The sequence below is a fragment of the Mycteria americana genome, chromosome 2, assembly GCF_035582795.1.
Source record: "Mycteria americana isolate JAX WOST 10 ecotype Jacksonville Zoo and Gardens chromosome 2, USCA_MyAme_1.0, whole genome shotgun sequence".
Taxonomy (NCBI): domain Eukaryota; kingdom Metazoa; phylum Chordata; class Aves; order Ciconiiformes; family Ciconiidae; genus Mycteria; species Mycteria americana.
In genome coordinates, this window is record NC_134366.1 from 38,406,867 (window position 1) to 38,431,905 (window position 25,039).

The window sequence follows — 25,039 nt, forward strand, 5'->3', positions numbered from 1 at the left end:
CCTATGTTGTGCTTGGCATGAAGAGAACTGTAGTTAAAAACTCTTTCTTCAGCTCTGGAACTGTATGACTCTTCTCTGTCCTGCATTTCAGTAGATCGAAGCGGTGAGCCAATAGGACTAAATACTGTTGGACAAATTGAAAGGCGAATGTTTACATAGTTTGTATGCTCACAGCTGAATTCTAAATGCTTATCATTTAGATAAGCAGTAAAAGGCAATACTGTTTCCCTTAGACTTGTATTTAATCATATAAATCATGTTTTTTTAAAATGTGATCGGAGAAGGAAGAATTAGGAAATCTTGATATTTCTATGTGGTCTCTGTGGATTAACCAGGAGCAGTCCTGCTAAGGACAAAAGCTCAAGCTATTGAATTGTCTCACAACTGGCAATACTACATTAAGCACGATAAACATGAAGTAATTTTCAGGTATTTGTTTAAAGCGCAGAAGGAGTACCTCTGCTAGAACATTCTCCCTTTTTTATTACCACAACTTAAGAGACTTGTCAAAACATAAAGATGCCCTTCACTACAAGAGGACTTTCTGCAATGAACCAGTGACGTAGAATGGCTCCGGATCGTCAGATAATACCACCACATATAAACCCCATCCTTGCCCAACTCATCACCATGACTTTAAAAAGGAACACAAATAACCCAGAATACTAACATCATCCAGATGGGGGTCAATAGAAGATCAGCTTTCATTCCTACTGATCCTGGATTCAGCCATTTAGGGGATTTACAAACAATTACCCAATCCATTTAAGTAAGCCAGGTTGCTCTGGACTTTTTTGTTTTTAAACAACAGGAGTTGCACCCACAGACTGAAAAAGTCTGTTTAAGGCAACACTGAATTGCAAGTACAACTGCTTTGCATTAAGATTCAGAGCAAGTTGCATTTTCTCCAGTGGCACCTCCAGTGCTGGTAGCTGGTGGGGACTGTCCCCACACTGAAGGCTGTTGTACAGGCACAGTATACTCCCAGTTCTACTCCGTGCCATGCTTTCCAGTTTGTACTTGCTGTTCGGGTGTGCCATGGTGCTGGGCTCGGTGCTGACATGTGTGCCATCCACATTTAGCATAGTACGGAATTAGGACTCAGAAGGAGTCAGGGGGTTATTAACGTCTGGTGCTCATCATCCCCGGTGTCCCAAGCACAGGAGTCATGCTAGGTTTTTTGACTAAATGAAAAATACACACTTTTAACAAGAGGCTCCATCTAAAGAGCAGAAAGAGAGAAAAAGAAGCCTATGAACATTTAAAACCAAAACAAACTTTGTAGAAAGCTTCAAAGTCATCACTGCATTCCAGAAACATTTCCAAACACCACCTGCAACTCCTTAACTTTAAAAGTTCTCTAGAAGAAGCAATCAAAATTTAAAAAATGAAATGAAATTAATTTTTATTCCCTAGGACTTATGACAGGCTGAAATTTGAAGATCTTTCTTACTCTCTGTATCTCAGAATGCTTGACAGGACGAGCCAGATATTAGCATTAAAGTAACCACAAGCAAACAGAGCAGCTATTAGGAATGCGGTAACAGCTCACATACAGCCGTGGATATTAGAACCAGTTTTACTGAGAAAAGGAATGTTGGCTCTAATTCTGTAGTTATCCCTTACTCTTTTTCAAAGAGTGCCACAGGGATTTTTAACTTCCATCTGGACAGTTTGCTGTTAACTGTTTTTGAACACCATGTGTGAGAACACAACAGAATGGTAGACATTAGAGATGGAAAAGGCCTATTAGATCATGTAGCCATCCTCCTGCCAGTTAAAGATTTTTCCCTACAGAATAGTTCCTAGCACTTTGCCCAGTACAGTTTAAAGCATGTTGAGATATTTGGCTTCAACCACCTCCTTTGGAAAATTATTCCACACTGTATGAAGAATGTTGTTAGGAAGTTTTTCCTGGTAGACACAGCATGCATTTTTCTTTCCTTAATAATTTCCAGCCCATTATTCCTGGTTATATCCCATTGGGCCAGCCTGAATAACTCATCTTTACACCTTTGAATAAATGGAGACAGATATGTTTCCCTACACATTGGTCACTAGTTGGCCAGACTACACACAGTTTTATAGCCAAAATATACACTATACTTTAATAAAATCAGTCATTCCACTCTTTTAGTCATTGTAGGAACAATTGTCTCCACCCCAGTGAACATTTTTAGGTGATATGCTCAACAAATCTGTTTATTCTTCCTTGCCTTCTGCTACCTTTTTCATTCTCCATAAAATGAAATAAAAAGCATAATAGATGCACAGAAGAAAAAAACCCTTGCAAAGTCAGCACATCAGTAAATGTGCTATCTAACTCTTCTGCAACAGCAGCTTCTGCCAACATCGTGATGTCTGCACAGGGTTTATACTTCCTCCCTCCCCAGTGTCAAAATATGCATTTTGCCAATGTGTACCGTTTTCAAGATCTTCATTCCTTTCCATCTTCTCTCCAACAAAGAAGGTCTATTAAACTAGCTTTATTTTGACAAATATAAGTATTGTTAAATAGTTTAAAACATAAGTTATTAAGAATCAGAAGCTTTTTAAGCATCTCAGATTTCAGTGTTTCTTTGTCCTCATTTCAGCTCCCTTAAATCAGTTCACCCAATCCTTCCCTCTTTTGTTATTAATTACTTCCTGCAGTACTTTTATCTCATTTAAATTTCAGAATAACTCAATAACATGTTTCATACTACCATTAACATTAAAGTTGTACATTGTAATTTCTACTACCATCTCTAGATCGCAAACTTTGCAAAAAATTAATATTATCAGATGCATTCAGCAAAAAATGTAAACAGAGAAATTAAGAAACATGTCAGGAAAGAAAAGATTAGGCAGACATGGAGTGATTGAGGAAGAGGAGCAGAAGAAGTGAGGTGAAAATGCTATGCTTGGTACCAGAAGCACAGAGAACATTGTGGCCATTCTGAGTACATGCATTCAGGCTTTAAAAATAAAGCATAGAAGCATAAATCCAGAAATAACAATGGAGCAAATATTGCTATGCCTTTAAATCTTTTCCTCACCAACAGGAACACCTGCCCTTGAGGGGGATAGGTCAGAATTATTAGCTCTAAATTCATGAACCTGCTTTGTCTTGACAGTGTTTCAAGGATCCTAACAGATATTCCAATCACTGCGTTAGCAGGCCAAAAAGCCAAACCCAAACAAAACCTCTATACCGCTGAATACAGGAGATTCCTTATTTCATGACTTCTGTTTATTAAAAAAGTACATAATCTCTCAAATTAGAGATGCTGAATCAACCAACTCTTCCACTTCCATAAAGTCATAAGATTGCATTTCTCTAAAAATGCACAAAGCTAAAGAAACAAAGCAGATACAATCTAGGAAAGCCAGTTAAAAAGTAGCTCTATGAAGGCTCTCCAACAGAAGAGAGGTCTATTAACCAACTTTATTCTGGCAAACATATTGATGATGCTTTCTTATTACAATAGAACTTACAAGCTGAGATGCAACATTTAAACAACTAATTTTTTATTACTTAGTCTAGTCTTAAAACATTTTTCAAATCATCTTTGCAAGCATTAGTGTGCACAGACATAGTCTTAACTCTTCTGCAAGGCCCCCTCCTCTGCTTCCCTTGGAAAAGACACTGCACTAAACCTTCAAGGTTCAAGTAAGAGAAACATGTTCACCACTTATTCTGTTTGGCCTATTTAATCTCTGCTATCAGTCTGGTCACGCCATTGAAATACATTCACTTGTCCAGTTTTGAGAAAGCATCCTTTTTTTTTTTTAAAGCTGGAACCATGAAATATATTGCTCTTTGAAAGGAAATCAAAGAAAAGATCTTCACAGTATTTCTAAACATTCTTTTTTTTTGCTCCATGTTAAGTACAGATTTGGCCATACAGGGAATAAGTCTGCAATTCACTCTTCAGGGACTCACATTTTACTCCATTACCAGAGAGCTGAAGTCTCAATTTGTCAGTGTTACTACTAATATTCTTTCCATCACTTAACGGTTAGCTGGAGCTTATGGAAGTAGTACTATAAGATGAAATAGTTTGAAATGACCGCTGGAATAGAAACTCCAACCTTTTCTAATCAGCTCCAGCCTGGTTCCTACAAAAAAATGTTTTATTCTACTGTTTATTACCATTTTAGCATGACTACAGCTCTCCACATGACAGCTCTTTTTAACAATTAGCAGTCTGACTTTTTTATTGACCACTACCTTGGCTAAAGTAGACAGTGAGGGGAAAGATCTACCTAAGTTTCATTATCGGATCTAAAGAACCATACTTACAAAAGAATTCAAAACAGTTTATCCATAACTCCAAAAACAGAAAAACAAATCAAGCTGTCACATCTTTTTGTGAAGTTCCAGCAGAATGCAGTACAACTATTTTGAGCAGAAGAGGAGCTGATATAATTTCAAGAGTCAGTGGAAGGGAAAAAAAGTTGAAAAGGTAATATATGAACACTAACAATGCTTACAATGAAGAAAGCATCACATCAGAAGTATAAAAAACCACATTTCACCCACTGTACTTCAGACAATACATATTTCGTATACTGAATTAAAAAGAGAGTAATGTTACAGCAGTATCAGTGAACGTACTAGTAAAGTTTGCTCTGGACTGCAGGCTGAGTCTGTATCATACTTTCAGTGAAATCAGTGGGAGGACAAACTCGACACAATTCTTAAAGGCTAAATTTAGATCCCTTACTCAGCCAGTAGCGTCTTCAGTGCCAACAGAAGTCAGTTTTAAATAAGCTTCTGTGATAATGTGTGCTTTAAAAGCCTTTTATACATACAAAAGATGCAGAATCCAATCTTTGCAAAAAGGTAAATTTTCTCCTCTAGAATTAAAAAAAAAAAAATATTAACTAAACACAGATTTTGAAGATGTTTCCTCATTTGTCATAAGCTCACAAAGCTCAGAAATCAGGGCAGCACTGGGAACTGTGACACAACTTTCTCATGTGGACCTGCAAGAGATCCTAATCCCAGGGTAAAGCGATTGCTATCTCTAGACAGCATTAGCAACATAATCTGCATGCAACTACTGGGATCAGAAGTATTTTTCCAAAGTCAGTTAATACAATAACAACACTATAGTAACTTGGTGCATCAACTTCTACTTAATGCGTCCTGACTGTAAGCTGCAAGTAAATGCTGTAGGTCAATCATATGAAGAAGATGGCACTACTACATTGGTGCACAGGCCCATCTGAAAAAGATCAAGGGAAAGAATCTTTCAGATGTAAGGCTGCAAACAAGCCAGTAAATTCTGGCACTAATGCTAGGCTTAAGATACTTCATTTGCAATGTCAAGACAGTATTAAAATCATCGTTATTTCTCCATGAGGTTTATAGACCAAGCAATTTTCAAAATATTACTTAGTTTGTGAAATAACTTGTTCACAGTGCAGATGAACATTAATGTCCATCCTGCAACACCCAAATACCTAAAAACACAAGTGGAATTGTCTGCCAATAACAGCTAGTAAACAGACAGGTCTAAAGATGACAGTTCAGGCATGCTGTTTTCTCTTCCTCCTCACTGCGTCCCACAAATGCCCTCCCTCACACTCCTGCCAAGTCTATTGCATTGCACAGCAACAGAATAATGCCTGCCAATTTCTAGAGAGCTGAGCATACTTCTCCATTTAGTGTTTTGTCTAAAGGCCAACAACGCAGTCAGGACATACAAAAATACCCCATAGACTCGATGTGTTAGGTCTTGAAAGATGGAAAGAACAAAGTACAACATTGAAGCTTTTTCTAACATACTTAACTTCTCCACATTTCCAGCAACTGCCCATTTTAAACATGATTTGTACAGAGCGCTCCTTGGCGTTCTCAAACATATTATGTACTAGAAAGCTAAGTATCAATTCTTTCCCCTTCCTTCAGAATATCACTCAATCTGTAACTGACACTAAACACCAAATAATTTGTATTCAGATAAACCACTAACACCAAAAAAGCCACTTGTATTCAGACTAGTCAACTGTATGTTATCACATTAAACCAGTCTCGGCATTACCATTTTCTCAAGGAACAAAGACCCCAAACAGCTAGGGTTGTTTTGGAATCCAACTTTTCTTTCTTTCTTTCTTTGTAGTTTTAGCATAGTCACCCTTAAAGCAAAAACTTGTGGGTAAAAACAAATTACATATGTTTCCAAAAGGTAAATAATTCCCTCAGGTAAACAACATATTTGGGGGAAAGGGATTGAAGAGAACCACATAAAAGATGTCAGAATTGCCCAACCGATAAGTAGAAGACCATGCTGTGTTTAGAAAAAGATCAGACAGATATATAATCCGTCCACAACATACTTTTTTCTGTGTTTTTTATTCCCAGGCTGACAAGTTATCTAACTTTATAAAACAAGGACTAATATTTTGGCTGGGAAGCAAGAATCTTGTCTTCCCCATTATATTCTTCAATATCACCTGTCCAGGTCTTCCTACTTTCTGTTCACATTAGAATTTGGATGAAGATTTTGGCATCTAGTGTGTAGCCAAATCCTGCCTTAGTTTTCAGTTGAAAATTAAAAAGATGGTTAGTTTTTGCTCCTCACCCAAACTCATCTTCATGATCTGAAATTCAGGCTATGCTCTTTCTAGCTTGTGCATCATACTTTTGACAAACTCTGTAAGGCTAAATTCACTTCTACCCTTTGCATTTTTATTCTCTTTCAGGTGTAACTCTCTGAACTACCTCATTAAAGACAGGAAAATAAAGAATTCTCACTATGCCACTTACATTAATTTTCAGAGTGGATTGTAAAAAATGGGGTTTTCTCACCTTCCAATCCTAGGGGCTTTAGAGAAGAATTCAACAATAGTAACAATCAGCTATGGTTTTGTTTTCAAAACCTTAATTCTATGCTTCTGCTCTCCTCTGTCCACAAAATGAAAGACTTCCCTGCTCTATATTATTTCTTACAAGAGATGAAATACTCATGAGAATAATAGTTAGCAACTTCCAGAATAGACAAGAATATTACCCACATTCTTCAACTGTTATAAAACCAGAGGAAAGCTCTGTTTTTTTCTTGACAATTAAATCCTTTCTCCCCCCCTTCCTTCTCTCCTTTTTAATTAATGAAAAAGTAGCAGAACTGCTTAATGGTAACCGAAGAGTCTTTCGCTGACAGGAAGAAATGGATGGAGACTGAAGAGATGTGACTACCTGCATAAAAATATAACTTTCTGAAAGAAGTGAAATTAAAAGGACCACTGTACCATATCGTGTGAAAGCTCGGTTTCTCTAGGTCTAACAAAAGCTCCCATACTCTAAAAATATTCCTAAAATAACATATATTTCTTTAATGTAATGGAACAAAAAAAAGAACACTGCACATACACTGCAAAGAAAAGCAACATGTACCAACAAGGGTACAAATTGGTGGCTGAGATTGCAAAGAGACGTGTCCAGTATGAGGTAAACTGTCAGTGAAGACTTACCTCCAGAAACTGGGGCATCCATGAAAACAGCTCCCATTTTTTCAACTGCTTTAGCTAATTCTTTTGAAACTGCAGGGTCTATAGTACTGGAATCTATTAGCAATGAGCCTTTCTTCACTTTCCTAAAATAAAGATTAATTATTAAGTATTTGTTGCACAAGACATCTGCAGCTATTACCATAGCACTGGGTTTCCTCAGTATGATAAATGTACAGACACTTTTTGGTACACTAATAAACACAAAGTTTTAAACTCTATTGAGCAAGATCTGCTCAGTATGTACACTCCTGAGTATGTATACAGCACAATTTTGAATGACTCAAAACACAATAAAACCTGAACACAAAAAAGGATGTTCTTCCTAAACACTATTATAAAAAAATTACACAAAAAGGGTGCACTAGGAAAACCTGCCATCATGCAACCTTGAGCAGTGTATCATATACATATCATCTAAGATGCATTCTAAGCAACTGAACTAAATGCTGATACAGTGTAAAATTTCATCTATAACAATATAATTTTCTTTCTTGATATATACAATATATCAAGTTCTTATCAGAATGGCCTGATTGCATTTTTAATCATTGCTACAATTTATTCTACATAAAGACCATAACTAACACCACAAAAGCCCACTGCAGATTTAAAGCGAAGCATGGAGAAAAATGTTAAGTTTTACCACTGACAGCTAGTAAATTTAGGCAGAAGAATTGTATCCCAAAATGTAGAATACAGAAAGTTGTATATGTTTTTAAAAAAATGCAATGAAAGTACATTTTTAATGCCCTCAGCAATAAAAAATTGATTATATTTTTACCCTTCTTTCCATTCAATTGCACTGTGATTTAATGCCCACTGGACCGGCAAACACCATGAAATCAAACAACATAATTTTTCAGTTATTAAAAGGTGAGTAATTTAAAGCTACACATGACAGATGAAGAGCCTTGCTGAACCTTGCATGCTGTTGGCAGTATAGTGCATTTCACTGAATCAAATTACCTAGATAGCTGGAAATAGTCTCTCAATATATACATACAGTTGTGGACCCCACTGTAGCTTGACTCAAAAAGCACCACATACACAGAACCTGTCCTTTTTCACAGAAGGGATGAGCTGCTGCAATTAGTTTGCAAACGAAAACCAGCATGGCAGACACAGCACTACATCATCTCCCCTTATGTTCAGAACAAGGAGCAGTGGCACAGGCTCCTTGGTAAAACAGCAAGATGATGAAGTTAACCCTTAAAGCACTCCAGAGCATCAATGTTTTCTTCAGTAAAGCTTAAAAAGCTTCAGAAAATGATGAAAGTCAAACCAGTCACCAAGGACCAGGTCACTCACAATGACAATTAACCACTACTGTCAAATTACACTTCCTTCTTTTGAATACAGAGGCTGAGAAACTGCAGCAGCACAGGACTGCTTTCCACATCCTCTGTTCCCCGCAGTATTTTCCACATTTAGGTACTTAAAAGATTAACGGGCTATATTATATCAGTAAATACTGCCAATCGGTTTTCAAAGCACTGCCATCCTGGATACAATTCTCCCACAGCTGTTTGCCCAGCTTTGTGGGACTGATCCAATTACCCTTCTTCCCTCAAGGGTCTAAGCTACAGATACTTAGATCTGCTCAGTCCTACTTTGTGGGGAATTAAACTATGGATAGTAAGGGAAGGAAGCAACTATTATTTTCTGTATTGGAAGGAGAATAAAAAAATCCCTCTCCTCTATTTAATTTTCTAATCACTGCACCTTAATATTGCCTACGATCAATACCTAAAAAAAGCTATCATCAGTTTTAGACAATCTACTGTACTTTTGTCTGCTGTATGTTTCTTCCTTTACATTATTAACCAGGATAGCAGCAAGATCCTGCATGATCCTCAAAGGTAGTCAGTAGCCTTAGTCAGCCTGCTAGGAGCAGTGCTCACATGGCCAGAAGAGCCTTTTAAATACTATTTATTTTTTAATTTGGCAAGTCCAAAAGCTCTGAGTATTAGAATTCTGCAAACTATGGATTTTAGGCTCAGTGGAAATCCCTCCACAAAAGTTAAAGAACACTGTTTCAGATTAAACAGACCCTTTAGATATTTTCTTGTGTAATAGATAATAAGAGTAGAAATTGTCAGCTATTCTATGTTATGCACTTTAATATTGTGAGACACAATGGCATCTCTTCAGAAAATTTCAGTTATAGGATTTCAAGTTAAAGAAAAAAGTATTTGAGCAAATAATTGTTGCCAGCAAATATTCTAGTTATACTCGTCTGTAGTACAGTACATTACAGTAAAAGAAACATGCAGCTGAGAAGGTAGGTAACAGTTAAATTGTCTCAAATTCACATAAATTATTATTCTACTGAAAATAAAATTAAGACTTTAGCCAAAAGCCATTCAAAAGCAAGCACATCTTAAGAGAACTCATGTAATTAGAAATATCAATAGTGACAAAACAGAGGAGAACATCAAGTTAAGTGCCCTGAAGGCACAGCAAGAGTTACAGCAACAGTGATCATTTGACAAACTGTGTAACACAGCCTTGATTAGGAGTGGGAATTCTCCAGACTACAACAAATTCTTACTTTAGAATTCCATTTGCTCCTGTGTAAACTTCTATCGCATTGGGACTAGAAGGCAGCATGGTTATGATTCTGTCTGCTCTTTCTGCTACATCTGCTGGGGAATCTGTTACCTTTTAAAGAAAAAAAAAAATAGGCTTACATTTCCTGAAAAAGAAATGTCAAACACGTTTCTGAGTTTGTTTTTAGTATTTGCAGGTCACTGGTCACAACTAAGCTACGTAAAAATTAGAACACAAGACAAACCCTGCTCTTGTAATAGAAATGTCAATTAATTGGATCCAGCAACAGAAAAATAAAAAAAAAATTGAAAAGGATGTCATGTCACAGAAGTTCCTCCAGAACATCCATCAGTGGGGATGCTTGCATCCCATCAACCTATTCATGAATCTTCAATTCATTGTAAACCATGCATCTATACAAAATATCGCTCTATAATGTTTCTAAGGAGGAGCAACACTAAGGATGACAAAAATCTCACTTTTTTCCTTGGCTTATATACAGCACTGGAAGAGAGGAAGACTGAGGAAAAAAGAAAAAAAAGGCTTAATGCACCTCTGAGCCTCCCCTTAAAAAAAAATCAGATAAACTAACTGATGATTCTCACAATATTATGGCTGACATTTTCAAAAAAAGAAAATTATCAGCTAAAGCATACTTCACCAAAAATGTCTGAATAAATTTCAGAATATATTGTTAGCTATTTGTTGTTAAATAAATTTACCTAACTTACCTTCCCCAGCTCATTCTCAGAGGCAGGCAGTATGGTATTTAATATACGTACACAGCAAGTGAAATACTTACAGCTAAAGTACTGAGTTTTGCCAATGAACTCAAAGAACACAGAGTTTTACCCAGAAGGCATTTGCCACTAATATTTTTGTCCAATACTAGTTTAAAAGAATTAATTTCTTTAAAAAATGCATCGTTAATACATTCATAGCTCAGGGAAAACAGCAACAAAAAGCTACAGCTTATTCTTTCATCTTCAGCCCACGAGGATCAAATCTGATTTCACTCATTCAGGTAGTTTTATGGAAAGGAATTAGGTTCCAAGCAGGAAGCAAGATGAGCAGAAAGTAGATTTGGTTTGTGGATAGGGCTTGTAGTATTTATTTTCCAGTTATTGTCGCTGAATGACGAAGAGGAACCCTAATATTACAATGATCTATTCTGCTGGATGTATTATATGCCTTGGGTTTTTAAACTTTAAGAAATGTCTTAAGCAAAATTTCATATGCAGTTATTAGTCAGTGTGAATAAATTAGAATTTCCAGATCGCATGGCTTTAGGGTTAAAGAAATAGCAGTTTAAAACAGCTACCTCAAAAATTGGTTCCTGTCCATAATGTAGACAAATCAGCAAATTGATGACCTCGTTTCACCATTCCTTATCTATTTTTAACTACAGGTATCTGTTATCATTTTTGCTAGTTTTGATACTAAAGGCATTGACATAAATATATTATCTTTTTACATATAATGCTTTTATAAGGTCTTGGCATCAAAGAAAGCAAGGTATATACACATTTGTAAGAAATGCTGAATAATATCTTGAAGGATTTCTGGGATACAGCATGATAAACTTCTTGATTTCAGTTTTACTTATTGTAAAATAAGTAAAAGAAGGGAAGACTGTATATATGCACTGAGCAAAGCTCTCAAAAAAAAACCAAACTGGCATAGATGGGACTTAGAAACATGCAGTTTTTGTTTTGAAAGAATAAGTTAATACTACACAAAACATCTGGTATAATGCACAGTTATAAAAGGAAACATATTCTAGTCCAAAGAACAAAGGTTAGGAGGAATAAATGAGGCACTTATAAGCAGAAAAGCTTCTATACCTGATTAGTTAATTTTATGACTTGCTTCCCTGGAGACTGGAGAGCCTAGCTCTTTATACAGAAGTATGACACCTTTGTCTTTAGTTCTGAGTATCTCTGGTTCGGTTCAGACCCAATGTGTATTATTAGAGGAGGAGAGAGGAAGTAAATAGCAAAAAAAGTGGGAATTAAAGTAGGAATTGTCATTCTTGGCTTTTTGGTACTGTAACAAATATGATTAATAACTGCAGAGGAAACCTACATACCTGGTTCAACAAGCAGCATACAAAACTTTTTTTTTATTTGGGACTTCCTGTCTCAGAAATAAAGTTGAATGATTTGAAAGCTATTAAGAAACATTAAGCATTTGAAATCATTAAGAATATGGGTGTAACTTTAAAAAACATACCAAATACTAATTGTTGATTACTAGCATAGACCATACTGGGTCAGAGCAGCAGCCCAGCAAGTTCTGTACATGTTCTGGTACTTGCCAGTTCAAGCAAACTTTTGCAGTATGCAACTGGATAAGGGAGACGTTTCTTCATACTGGTCATTGGTTTATGCCCTTCTATATGCATATCTGCTTATATTTGTTCCAAAATGCTTCCCTATCTTTTTCTTTATATTTACGATAAGTCAATTAATAATTCTGCTCGCCTGAAATGCAATTCTTACTGAATACACCGAGGAAAGCTCTATTTTTATGCTGCTTTATGCATCAGATGACTTCAGTAATATTCTCAAACTTCCAAATTTGAGATATGATTCAAAGATATGTAAACTGAAGCAAAGTAACTGTGTGACATATATGCACTCTGCTGTGTGATAAAGTGATAACTATGAGGAAGGGGAAAGAGACGGTATTGTGTGGAGGCAGCCTACTTGCTCACAGCACTGTTCAGTATTCTCCCTTGTTTGTAGCCTTGCAACTTTCTCCAAGTTTCACCCCAAGTGGTTCTATATGCTTCTGCTCAGCCAGTTTTCCCCTTACTATTCACCATCAGCAGGCATGTGGCTGCCTCCTGACATACACCACCTCCCAGCCTCTACTTCAGAAGCTAAAGAAAGTGGAGTCATAGAATGTGCAGACTTATGATCAAACATCCCTCATCCTCCATATATCTTAGTGCAGCACTGACTTTAAACAGTGGACATTTGACAACATTTACTGTCTCTTGGGGGGCATCTTTTCACCTCTGTAACACTCCTGATGGTTTTACCCCACCAGCCAGACCAAAGAGAAAGCAGCCCTTGGAGCCCAATGTTCCTTCTACAGTAGTTTCTACAAGGCCCCCTGGGCCCACAAGTTTCCAAGTCCTGAAAAAAATGTTGGGGTAGGATTTACACCTATAGATCAAGAAGAGGAAGTTATGTTCACATATTTTCTTTAAGTGTGTTTTATTTGTATTTAAGCCTACCCATGTATTCTCTTAGTGATTTACAACCTTCAAACATAGTTTTGGCTTTATTTTTAAAAGCGTTACAGTTCACCTTTAATATCACATGTTAAGTCTTGCAGTGGATGCCAAGGATTCTATTACAATGGCAATAAGCTATCCAAATGGGCAGCCACAGCAAAGAGATCCCACCATAGAACATGAATTAAAAATACAACCAATTGTTCAAAACAGACTTCCATTCCATTTGCCCAGCCTCTTACTCAAGACAGGTCTGGTTCATGCCTGAAGGTCTCAGCTGCTTTAACAAAATAAAAACAGTAGCTAGGAAAACAAGCTGAAAAGCTTACTTTCCCACTTAAGGCCAAGATTCTGTAATTATTCAGGGGGAGCTGCAATTAATTATCAACAGGTGCACTTTATCATTTTATCTTTCAGGAATCTTGATGTTACCTCATTATTTAAAACAGCTGCAATTAGCTCCAACAGTTTAGACCTTCAAGTCATACAATTCCTCTATCTAAATCTACCTACAATTTCCTTGCTACTGCTGGAAAATTTCATCCTATCCTCTACGCTGTCACATCAGAGTATTATTTTTGCATTGGTTTCTCCTTACTTGTCTATATTAATTTGTTTCAGTGTTTTATGCACCTATCCATCTAACCACAACTATCTAAACTAGTGTAGCTTTGAAGTATGTCAAAAACATTCAAATACATTTCAGGCACTTAGAAGACAGTCCCAACCATCTGAGAGACTGAATGGATTTCTGGGTGTATTAACAGATCAACAAAAGCAATAGCACTGACTGGAATGGGGCTAAGATTTTGCAGGGTATATGGCAGGAAGGTAAACCTCCTTAATGTGATCAATTTCCTTCCCTCCTTTTTCCTTTTCATTCCTTCCTCTTCTCTCACCATAACCTTCCTCACCTCCAAGAGAATAAGCACTTAAATAATTAGATTTTTCCCCTGCCCCTGAGGACTGCACCTTGAAGCAGCAGGAAAGCTCATATGTCCCTATAACCCTTACAGCTATTCCAGCAGGAATTTTTAACTAGGGTCATCTAACCTGAAAAGGTCAAAGTAGGAACCAGATGAAAAGCAGCCCACTGGCCATCTAGACCTGGGGGAGGAGGAAGCAGTAGAAAGAAGGAGGTAAAAGAACAGGCCATCAACCTACTCTTATAAAAAGGGGGAAAAAAAAAACAGCTAGAGAAGTCCAGAAAGGTAGCAATTCTGGCTAAGTGTATGAAAATGACTTAGGGTAGAATCATGACTTTGCTCCAAGCGAAACCTCTCAGATTCAGACTGTGTTCACTAAGCTGTTGTAGTTCCAATTATGATCTTAAGCAAGAAAAAAACAGATTATTTAAAAAATATCACATGCAAGAACCATTCAATACGTACAGTTATTGTTGGAATAAAGAAAGTTTATTACTATACCTGAGCACCCAAGTCTTGAAATTCTTTGCAAGCTTCCGGGAACACATCATATGCAATAACTGGATATCCATGTTTTACCAGGTTTTTTGCCATTGGATTTCCCATGTTACCCAGCCCAATGAATCCAACTGGGGTTTTGGAAGCCATTGCCCTAGAACACACTGATTTCAAAACAATAATTATCAATATATTTGTATTTTAGAGTAATGCATAACAATTATGTAACAAAAACTAGCATATAATCTGTTTGCACCGATTTAGACAAATTAAATAGTTAAACTTAAAAAGGGCTGAAATGTGATTCCTATTCCACATAAATTAAACCGTAGATTACAGCTCACATTGGGCCACAAATACCATCCCTGAATGATTTTTTACATAGCAAAGAAAATTATTTTAATTAGGAAAATGTGAGTGTTTCAAAAAGTAGGGTAATAATCAAACTTGAGCAACATCCCTGAAAGCTAAGGTCTGCTAAAGTCTGAGCTTTAGTCTGAGAGGAGCTCAAACACAGACTTAAAATATGCAGGCTTGTCTCTCTTTTGTTATGTGCCTGGAAATGCTAAACACTAAACTGGAAATGCTAAAGCAAATTTTATATGTATGTTACAGACTCCTGATTTGCAACTTTAGTTGCAGCCCTGGGATTTAGCACTTTTTCTCTAGAAATGGACTAAGGCTGCCACTTTATTTCATGCAGCCCCTCACAGAGAATAACTGGACTCTTCTGATCCTGCACCCAGATATAAACCACTACCCTAAAAGTAAAAGTCTCAATAGTAAATAATTGCCAATTCTTTGAGCCATGTAATCAGTTGCACTATAGTTTAAAAGCAAATACTGAAAACTAGAACAAACTAGAGTATAAATACAAAATGATGAAGTCTTTACAGGAATAACCACTGTATTCTATTTGCTGTGCTACCAAGACAGAACTGTAAAGCATAATCTACAATCTACAGAAAACACTACAGTTTCAGTCAGTTACTTTTTACAAGTAGTTAGCCGAGTATCAAATGCTGGATTGTAAGTAGTGTTGCAGGCGTATCAAATGCTGGACAGTAAGGAGCATTGCAGGCATCCATCTACTGCAACCACTGTCTAATCACTCTAAACACTCCTAATCCAAGGGCAGCACTATTTGGCAGTGCTGAGATTTCTTTGCCGATTACATAAAATAATTTCTCCTTTACAGCAAAGGAAAAAGTTATGCAGAATAAACACTAAGGCATGTGGCAACTAAGCAGCCAGAAACAAGGCTAACTAACTACGGAACTACTGTAACTCTGAGGCGCACATACAGAAAATGTGCCTAAGCTGGATCTAGACTCTAAGAGGTCTCAATCCTTAGCAAAGAATCCTCTCTAGGGCAATAACACTTGATTAATCATTTTAAAGTCTTTCTGACTTTAAGCTCCTTCTTAGCCAGCAATGGTCAGGCTCTTTCATCTGCAGCACTATTTTGGAAGTGCCACATTTAATAAATCAGGTTCATTGAGAGAACTTTGGTCTGAGACAGTTTCCACAGATGCCTGCAGCAATTACATAGCTAGAGAAGTAGCACAATTTAAAAGAAAACTGCACTGGGAAAATGCTTAGTGCAAACTGAGATAAGTCAGGAAAAGAGCACATTGCTTTTTTAAGAAGTGCTAGATGTCAAATCTAGGAAACAAATTAACAAAGAGCCTAAAACACCATCATCAGCCATAGTAATCATCTTGGAGTCTCTTCTTCTCATAGTTTCTATGAGTCAGTCTTCCCCAGTACATCACTTACACTAATCTAAAATTGCTCCTTTTGCTAGCCTGAAGCTTCCAGCTTCCTGTAGAGGCTCAAGTCCCAGTTTTCAGTATCTTTCTTTCTCTACCCCTTAATACTAGTGAATCTTATTTACCTTGGCTTCAATAAAACTTTCAAAACAGCCTCCTCTGGTAGCCAAACAGGGAAAGTATGCACTGGACTGGACTGCAAGACTGCCTGATGGAAGAAATATTGTCTGGACTGTTGGGCTTAAACAACAGTGATCAGTGGTTCAAAGACTAGCAACAGTCAGCTATGTGTGATGGTCCTCATGGGTCAATACTGGGGCTGTGGCTGCTTAAAAATTTCATCAATGACTGTGATGATGGGACATAAGCACCTGCAGCAAGATCACGTATGACACCAAACTGAGGGGAATGGCTAAAAAGCCGTAGGGCAGGGCTACCATTCAGAAAGACTGGAGAAATGGGCTTCAAGAAGCTCAACAAAGACAAACACAATGTCCTGTACATGAAGCACGAGATGTCATTGCAGGCTGAGGACTAGCTAGACAGGTTGCAGCTGTGCCGGAAAGGACCTGTGGATTCCCATAGACAACAAGTTGAGCATGAATCAGTACTGCATCCTTGCAGCAAAAGGTTAATTACATACTGCCCTACATTAGCAAAAGCATACCCAACAAATCAAAGAAATCGGCGATTCCACTCTACACACCACAATACACAAGAGATGTGGTCAAACTGCAGACAGCCCAGCACACATCAATTAAGATGACTGAGGAGCTGGAGAATATGGCGTGTGAGCAGAGGCTAAAGGAACTGTCTTTGCGTAGCCTGGAGAAGCAAAGGCTAATTGCAGTATTCCACTACCTATGGAGTGGGAGGGAAGAAGAGTTACAGAGCAAATGAAGCCAGATTCTTCACACAGGTGCACAAAAACAGGACATGGGGCAATGGCCAGAAGCTGCAGGAAGGGAAATTCCAGTTGGAAATAAGAAAAGTATCCCTGATGAGGAGAAAGGTTCTGCACTGGAACAGTGCAGAAGTGGTGGAACCTCCATCCTTGGAGCAATCTTGGAACACCCTGAGCAACCTGATCTAGCTTTAAAGTTAGGCCTGCTTCCAAACCTCAGTTTTCTTTGTTTCTGTGAATTCCAAGTAAACTCATCATGGGTACCATGGTGGGTACCATGTCTAGGCTCATTCTTGTAGACTATTCACTTTTATCCTGATCTCTTCTTTTCTCACACCATCTCATGGACGTCTAACCAGCACATCAAACTAAACATCAAGAAATCTCTTAATCATCTTCAGAAAACTTTCTTGATACCTTTTTTCTATACCAGTGCTGACACCAGCAGTGATGTCTGTCACTCATACCTAGAGCCTAGAAGACACATCCATGATCTGCTTAAATCTCATTGATCCCTCCTTCATCATATCTGAGATCTCAGCTACTTCAGAACCTGGCCACCTGCCTCAACTTAACAGACATAATCTTGCCTTGATCTTCATAGAAATATTGGGAATTGAGAAGGACATTTTACTCATGCTACTTTCTGTCACTCCTCCTCTGCATCCTGCTTTACTTTTCTCTACCATGTCACATAAGACTGCTTTGCTTTGACGACTTTTCATGGCTGTCATCACATCTTACTATTAAGACATCAATTGGTAATTGGATGGCAATGAGAGGCCTGTTGCCAACAAGTGTTTCTATCACTTCTCCAAGGCAGCTCTTCACAATGTAAATATCCATGCAACTAACTCATTCTTCTACTATAAGGCCTTCCTTAAAAGTCTTCATTTTGCAATATCCCCAGAAGGCATAGAAACAGTTAGGCTGGAATACGAGGCAACATGCTGATCAGTATTATTAGTTTTGTGTCACTGTATTCTATTATTTCCCCTTTTGTCTGTCTCTGTTGATTTTCTTTTGTCTTAGTTCATGAATCAGGGACCATTTTCTGTTCTGTGCTAACTAGAACATATTCAAATCCACAGGAATTGGCACCTGTTAGAGAAATAGTCCAATTCCTGACTCAGTTTCTGACTTCTTAGTTTGGTTTAACTTCTCACAGCCCAGTGTTAAATTAGCCACTTTAAAATGATATAATTTGATTAACAGCTTTGGAAAACCTCCAGATCCCCAGGTACTCAAATATAGGAAAACCACTTTAAAGGACTGATGGAATTAGCTCACAGACATACGTAATAGAGCTGATTTCAATTAAATTTGAATCAACTGCATTTAGAATCATGGCATATTTTTTAATGACTACTTAAGACAGTGGGGGTTTGCCAAACAGAGGATGTTTAACAAGATACCATTTTTCACATCTTCTTATTAGATGAAACTCCGCAGGTGCTATCATGGAAAGTGATGTCCAGCTTGAATATCTAGGCACTGTTTACTGTTTGATACATGGCACAGGGTCGGTTTTGAAATAACTGTATAATTCAAACATCTAAGGATTGATATTCTGCAAACCCACATCCACGTACGCTTAACTAATCCCATCAATTGTATAAGCATTTGCAGAAACTGTCCCTGTGGTATTGAGTCCATTTTACTTCAGCCATAAAATCTACAGTAACTTGCTGCAATCACATGGCTGGAAAAATGCCCAGTCCACATTCAACTTCTAACAGAGGGCAGAACATCAGAAGTAGGAGCAATAGAAGCTACTTTTAAAATAATCACTGATACCATGTGCAATTAATTCTCCTTCACTGGGAACAGAACCAGCAACATAGGTTAACCTATAGATCAAGTTCATTGTGAGCAAAACCAGCTACAGCTACACTGACTCCAAAGAATGTGGGCTATTCCCAGGACATTCTTCATTATTCTCTTGAGGGTTCTCTTGAGGGAATGTGTGCTTGCAGAGCCCTGTGCCTATGAAGACTCCATTGATGAGGAGGATCAATTTATGACCCTCTTGCCATATTGGGGGCTCACAGAAAACACAGATAAAAATGTTTTGCTTTGAAAAGTCAGCATACAGTAAAAACACTTGAACTAATGGACAGTTTCATGAGAATTTTACCTTAAAAATAATTTAATTAAAAAATCAGCAAGAGTTTATAAATCTCTGAATGCCTTTTCTTGAACAAAATACATCCATTAAGAAAGTAAATTCAGAAATGCACAGAATGCAATCCTGTCCTTAGAATACCTGGCCTGTCAATGACCTAAAACTTGTTTTTTCGAGCTTCTACATAAGCATACTGAAAGCAATCTTCTTTTTAACCTGAACGATGACAGTTACAAGTTTAGATCATTTCAGATGTTTACATTTCATTTTACACTATCTCCCAAAGTAATGACTCTTACAGTTTCAAGAAAGAATTTCAGCTCCAGTGGTGCCTTGAATTCACTACAAATACTAGACTGCACAGACATTATAATACGCAGTACAGAGGACATCTCTTTGTATTCAAAGAAAAAGGAACTAATAGCTGGATAGGACCACAGACAGTAGAGCTGGAAAAGGTCCAATATGCTTGTTACTCTGAAGGAAAGCACAGTCTAACTGGTCAAGAACAGGACTGAGAAACTAGTAACTCTCAAATTGTAATCTCAACTATATTACTTACTTTTTGGCTTTATAAAATCTATTTTGAATCATGTTCACCAAAATGTCTAGCTCCTGGAATGGTATCCCTAGCTCCACAGTCAAATGAAAACAATAAATCTGGCACAAGGGATAATAGCCCATATATTCCAGTCCCATATGAATTTCCTAATCAGAGTGGTTGCAAGTCATATTATATTCTTGATCTCTCTGGATCAGTGAATCTTGAGCTCTTTTCCAACACAATAGGTGAGATTTAACGGGGAAGATGCCCAGAGGAAGCTCAACTACTGAAGTTGCTGGTTTTGCTCAGGGCTTTATGAGAAAGTACGTTGCATATGAAGTAACTTGACAAGGAGAGGGAAACATGACAAGTCAATTTGAGCCACTAAATGAAGGATTTTGCCACTGATTCAGCATCTTAAGTTCTGGTACAAGTAGAACAGAAGACACCATCCCTTTTCTCCTTCCTGCTTTGAAAGAACGGATCAGAGAGAGCTTCTGTGTTTTGTGCAGACTTCTCTACGGAAACTCGTAAAACCTCTACTGAACTAGATCCTGGAGGGAACTAGATGAAGAAACATACAAGTTAGAGAGGCCAGCTGTACACAGGGAGAATCAGGTCTTTCTGCTCCTAGAAGCTTTTGACAATGGAATTTAAATTGCCCCAGGGTCACAGGCTTTTAAAGGTTATGCAATGATTTTGAGAACTGCACTCTGCCAAAATCATAATTTAAGAAGATTACAAGACTCTAAATTTGGCCAGCTTTACATTGAAAACATCCCACTTGCTTCTCCTTGCCTCTGTAAAGGTCTGCTGATGAAAAACAGACATGCTATCTTGTAACAGTCAGAGTCTTCTTACCTCATTTTTCTTATCTGTAGCTATACCTCATTAAACGTTTGCTAATACATTAAAGACAAAAACATGTAGTATGTACTTTTCATCTAAAAAGAATATCAAGTGTACACTTGGTCCCTTAATTAAGTAATGTGCTGGACTTCAGAGCAGCAGGTCTTTCTGTCATAATTCTTGCTCAGTAATTAATGCTTCTCTGCACCAGAGGATGGAATCATTCAACAGTTCAAACATAGCTCCTGCATCAACAAAAGTACTATTAACTGAATGGGTCTCTACTACTCATCCAAAACTATTTGTAAGGATATTTTCATTCTCTAGCAGGGTGCAGTCTTCTTTGATGAACAGATCAGCTGATGAATCTTCATTCACCAGAAAATCTTCCTTTCTCAGCTGTGTCCTCCCTAGCAGTCCCCAGGAAGGATTTCTCCACATCCATCAAAAATGTAAGTTTAAGTAAGGTCATATACACCCTCTCCATGAAGCACCTTTGCCAGCGACTGCCAGCCACAGATCACAAGACTATATGGTCTCTATCCAACTTGCTAATACACAAACATACATACCCAAGATGCTCCTCCAGAATCTGCCCTCAGCTGTTTTCCTCCTAGATGATTTAACAGCCTCTGGTATAAACATACAGAAGAAACAATCCATCATGGTCTGTGCCAGCTGCAAAGAGCAACTGACGAAGTAACTAAGGAGCATTCAATACGTGAACGAAGACAGCCTGCTCGCTAACCAAGCTGTGGTGTTGGACAGCTCTCAGAGCTCGCAGAGTTCCTTCACTAGGATGGCATTTCCACTCAAAATGACAGTTGATGAAATCACGACTCAAAGGACAACTTTTAGACTACTCAAAACTAAAGAAAAGGACAGCAAACCTAATAAATGCATTAGAGATGGGGAAATCTCGACATATAACTAAGCAGTAGAGTTTAGCAGTTAAGAAGGCTTAACGCTTAGACCTTCATCCCATAAACACTTCTCAGAATCAACAGGACGTTCAGCGCAGTCACCACAGACTAAGTCAGAGCTTAAACGCTGTGGGTGAAATTCTGTTCTATGCAAGTTTCTTGGGAGAGTCACAATTTCTCCTTAGACTTAGTCACAGTTTCTCGCTCAGGTCTTCAGGCAAAGGCAAACTATATTTTTCAACTTTAAGGGCCAGTGTAGCGTTTTGGGTTGCTTTTCACACCAAGAAACCAGATCCCTTCCATCTTCTCTACATTAAACATGACCATTGGAATATCAACCAAGACAGCGGATTTCAAAGCTCTTACAGAAATACCTGACTGTTACCATGCACAGAAAGTTCAAAATACATTGAAAGCTACTGCTTTCAATCGTGGGATCACAAAAGGTACTAAATACACAAACAGGTCTCCTGTATTTAACTTTACTAGCATGTGACCAATACGTCTGCTGCACCTGAGCTATTACAAGGCACAACACCAGAGCCGCAACTATAAAAAAAATCATGCATTAGTGGGAGAGAGACAGTCAAGCAAAAATAACACTGAAAGCTAATTTCAAAGTTAAGCGTCAAACACTTTTCATTGATCAGTTTAAATGAGGTTTAAAGGGGAATTACAATTTTTAAGAAGTTACTTACTTAAAAGTAATTAAATAATTCCTGAAACCCTTTGTTAAGTGTCAAGATTTTAGAATCATATACCATTTAAAATAATATATTTCTTCCACTTCACTACTTGAAAAGTCTTCACCTATTTGTCTGTTTGGAGCCTAACTATACAGTAACATACATGAGCAACAAACTGCTATCAAAATGACATTGAAAAGACTATTGAAGATGTATTTTCAGTTAGCTACTTCAGCAGCTAAAATACTTGGAAACAGTAGTGTGATTTCCAAGTTAGAAAAGGGAAAAGGTTTGGGCTCCAGTTCTGCAAGTACATTCTTCGTTCACTTGCACCGACAGGACATTTAAAGGTGTTTGCTCCTTCCACCGCCCATGAATCAACCACATGTGCGAGTGAGTGCCTGCGGAGCTGGAACAGGAGGGATTGCCGCTGGATTTACCTTCAGTTTAAGGAAAATAATCGGGTACAATGACTGAGAGGGTTGAACTGCCCAAATCTAGGCGACAGGTACTGCTAACGTGTCACTGGTGCCACAGGAAACCCTTGTGGGCTCTGATAATTTCCAGGCATGCTATTTTAAGCAAATGAGAGAAAACATTTATTAAGCTAAGCCACTCCGAAGCTCCGGTACGGCCTCAAATAACGCGGCAGTGGGAGCCGCTTCGCGGGAGCGCCCCGTGCCAGCGATGACCCCCCAGCGCTCCCCCGGGGGGTCCCTCAGTGGGGGCGCTGCACGGCGGGGCGGCTCCGGGGCCCGCCAGGCGCGGGGCCGGACCCGTCGGGCGCGGAGGGCCCGCGGCCGCCAAGGGCAGCGCGGCAGCAGCGCTCCCCGGCCGAGCCCCTGGAAAGGCCCGGCCTTTCCCCGCCTGGCGACGACCGCCCGGCGGTCAGAGCGGAGCCGCTCGAGCCGAGGGGAGGGGCAGCTCCTTACCCATCGCCGCGCAGGCGGCACGCACCCGCCTGTGCCAGCGCCACCAGCCCGCAGGTCCCCCGAGCACCACAGCCGCGGCCATGCTGCGCCCCCGCGCCGAGTGACCTCCGGCTCGCCGCCACCCGCCCCGGCACCTCCCCTCCCGCCGCCGCCCGCCACCGCCCGCGCGCTGCGAGCGGCAGAGGCGGCAGCCAACCACAGACGCTCCTTGGCGGGACGCAGCCAATGGGAACGCAGAGTCTCCTCCCCGCGGCCGCGCGGCCCCGCCCGCCGCCCCGTGACGGATGGGGCCGGCCCCGCTCCCCGCGCCCGGACCGCGGAGCGGGGCGGGGCGGGGGCCGGGCAGGCGCTGGGGCACCTTATTGGGGCAGCCGAGCTGGCGGCGGGGCGGTGGGTAACCGTATCCCGCTGCCTGCGGCTCCCCCGGGGGAGGTGTTTCCTTCCAGCCCTCCTTCTTGCCTGCGCCTGCCTGCTGCGCCCTCCCCTTCCTGCGTCGCTGCCGGGAGGGCCGCGTGGCTGAGGGGAGGGAAGGCAGAGCCGGGTTTTTGGCGGAGGCTGTTTGTGGTGCGACACGATGGGGACGCGCCGCCCGACGTGGGGCCCCGGCCCTGTGAGGGCCGAGGTACCCGCAGCGTGGCGCAAACGGCGCCCTCGGGTGAGGGAGAAGGCCGCGTTGGAGTAGTTTTGCGTAGTCAGATGGCAGATGAGTGTTGGAGCTTATGCCTGGCTTTATCTTGCCCAGAGCGTGGTTCCCGAAGGTCTGACAGAGGGTTTATCAACATCGGTTAGGTTTGTGTTCGAACAAGCTATTAAGAGCTGTGCTGCTCGCCCACAGCGTAGCACCTGGCAGGGCTCTGAGACCTTGCTGGCAGCCTGGGGAGAGCTTCAGGCCCCTTCAGGGGTGTGAGGGAGGAGGCCAGGCTCTGGGGGAGGACAGCGTGGAGGCAGGCGAATGCTGCCTTTTCAGAGCAAGGCTTCCACTCCAGTCCTGCCACTGTCGCATTTCTCTCTCGTGGACAAAATAGTTAAATTTCCTGACAGGAAAACTTGCCTTAATTTGTTGCAAAGGAATGTTGGGTACTCCCTCAGTCATTAGGTTACTCTTGCTAGGTCAGAGCTTTTTTTGTAGCTGTTATGTAGTATCACTTACAGACTTCTGGGAGAATGTAGTCATCAGGAATAGATCTCAGGTCTTTCAAAGTCAGCTGTTCACTCAGTTACATGTTAGCACAGAAAGAATAGGCATCATAGGATGTATGAGCTTGGCTCTTCTATCAGTACCACACGATATTTTTGTATATTTGCCCCTATAAAGCAATGGATGATACACACTTAAACAAACCCAGCTGCACATAAAGCAATTTTGTGGGCAGTGAAGAAGGCTGTGGTTACATAGTAGCTTTACTCTGGTATGAGTGAGTGCTACCACTCAACAGGCTGATCTCATACTGTCACCTAGTTGCTTCTTTCTCTCACTGCCTCTCAGCTGAGCACTAAGACAGAATACAACTTGAGAAGAAAAAAAGATCTCTGCAGCTAAGGCAATGGAAAGACATGCACAAAACCAGAAACCCTTTAATTTGCTA

The 25,039-nt window shown here is 39.6% G+C and overlaps 1 protein-coding gene across 4 annotated transcripts in view; it reads right to left on the minus strand.

Annotated features, from left to right (window-relative positions):
* The window catches only part of HIBADH (3-hydroxyisobutyrate dehydrogenase), an 85,638-nt gene extending 62,058 nt beyond the window's left edge, over positions 1–23,580 (minus strand). The window contains exons 1-6 of one of the 4 annotated variants that reach the window (XM_075493053.1): positions 23,454–23,580; positions 22,962–23,093; positions 21,485–21,544; positions 14,722–14,882; positions 10,052–10,161; positions 7,462–7,583 (exon numbers count right to left, since the gene is read on the minus strand). In XM_075493053.1, coding sequence (XP_075349168.1) covers positions 7,462–7,583; positions 10,052–10,161; positions 14,722–14,868 — 379 coding nt within the window. In that variant the 5' untranslated portion in view covers positions 14,869–14,882; positions 21,485–21,544; positions 22,962–23,093; positions 23,454–23,580. The remainder of the gene's footprint in view (positions 1–7,461; positions 7,584–10,051; positions 10,162–14,721; positions 14,883–21,484; positions 21,545–22,961; positions 23,094–23,453) is intronic. The other 3 variants (XM_075493052.1, XM_075493050.1, XM_075493051.1) reach the window with 3 other exon arrangements.
* Positions 23,581–25,039: the final 1,459 nt, after the last annotated feature.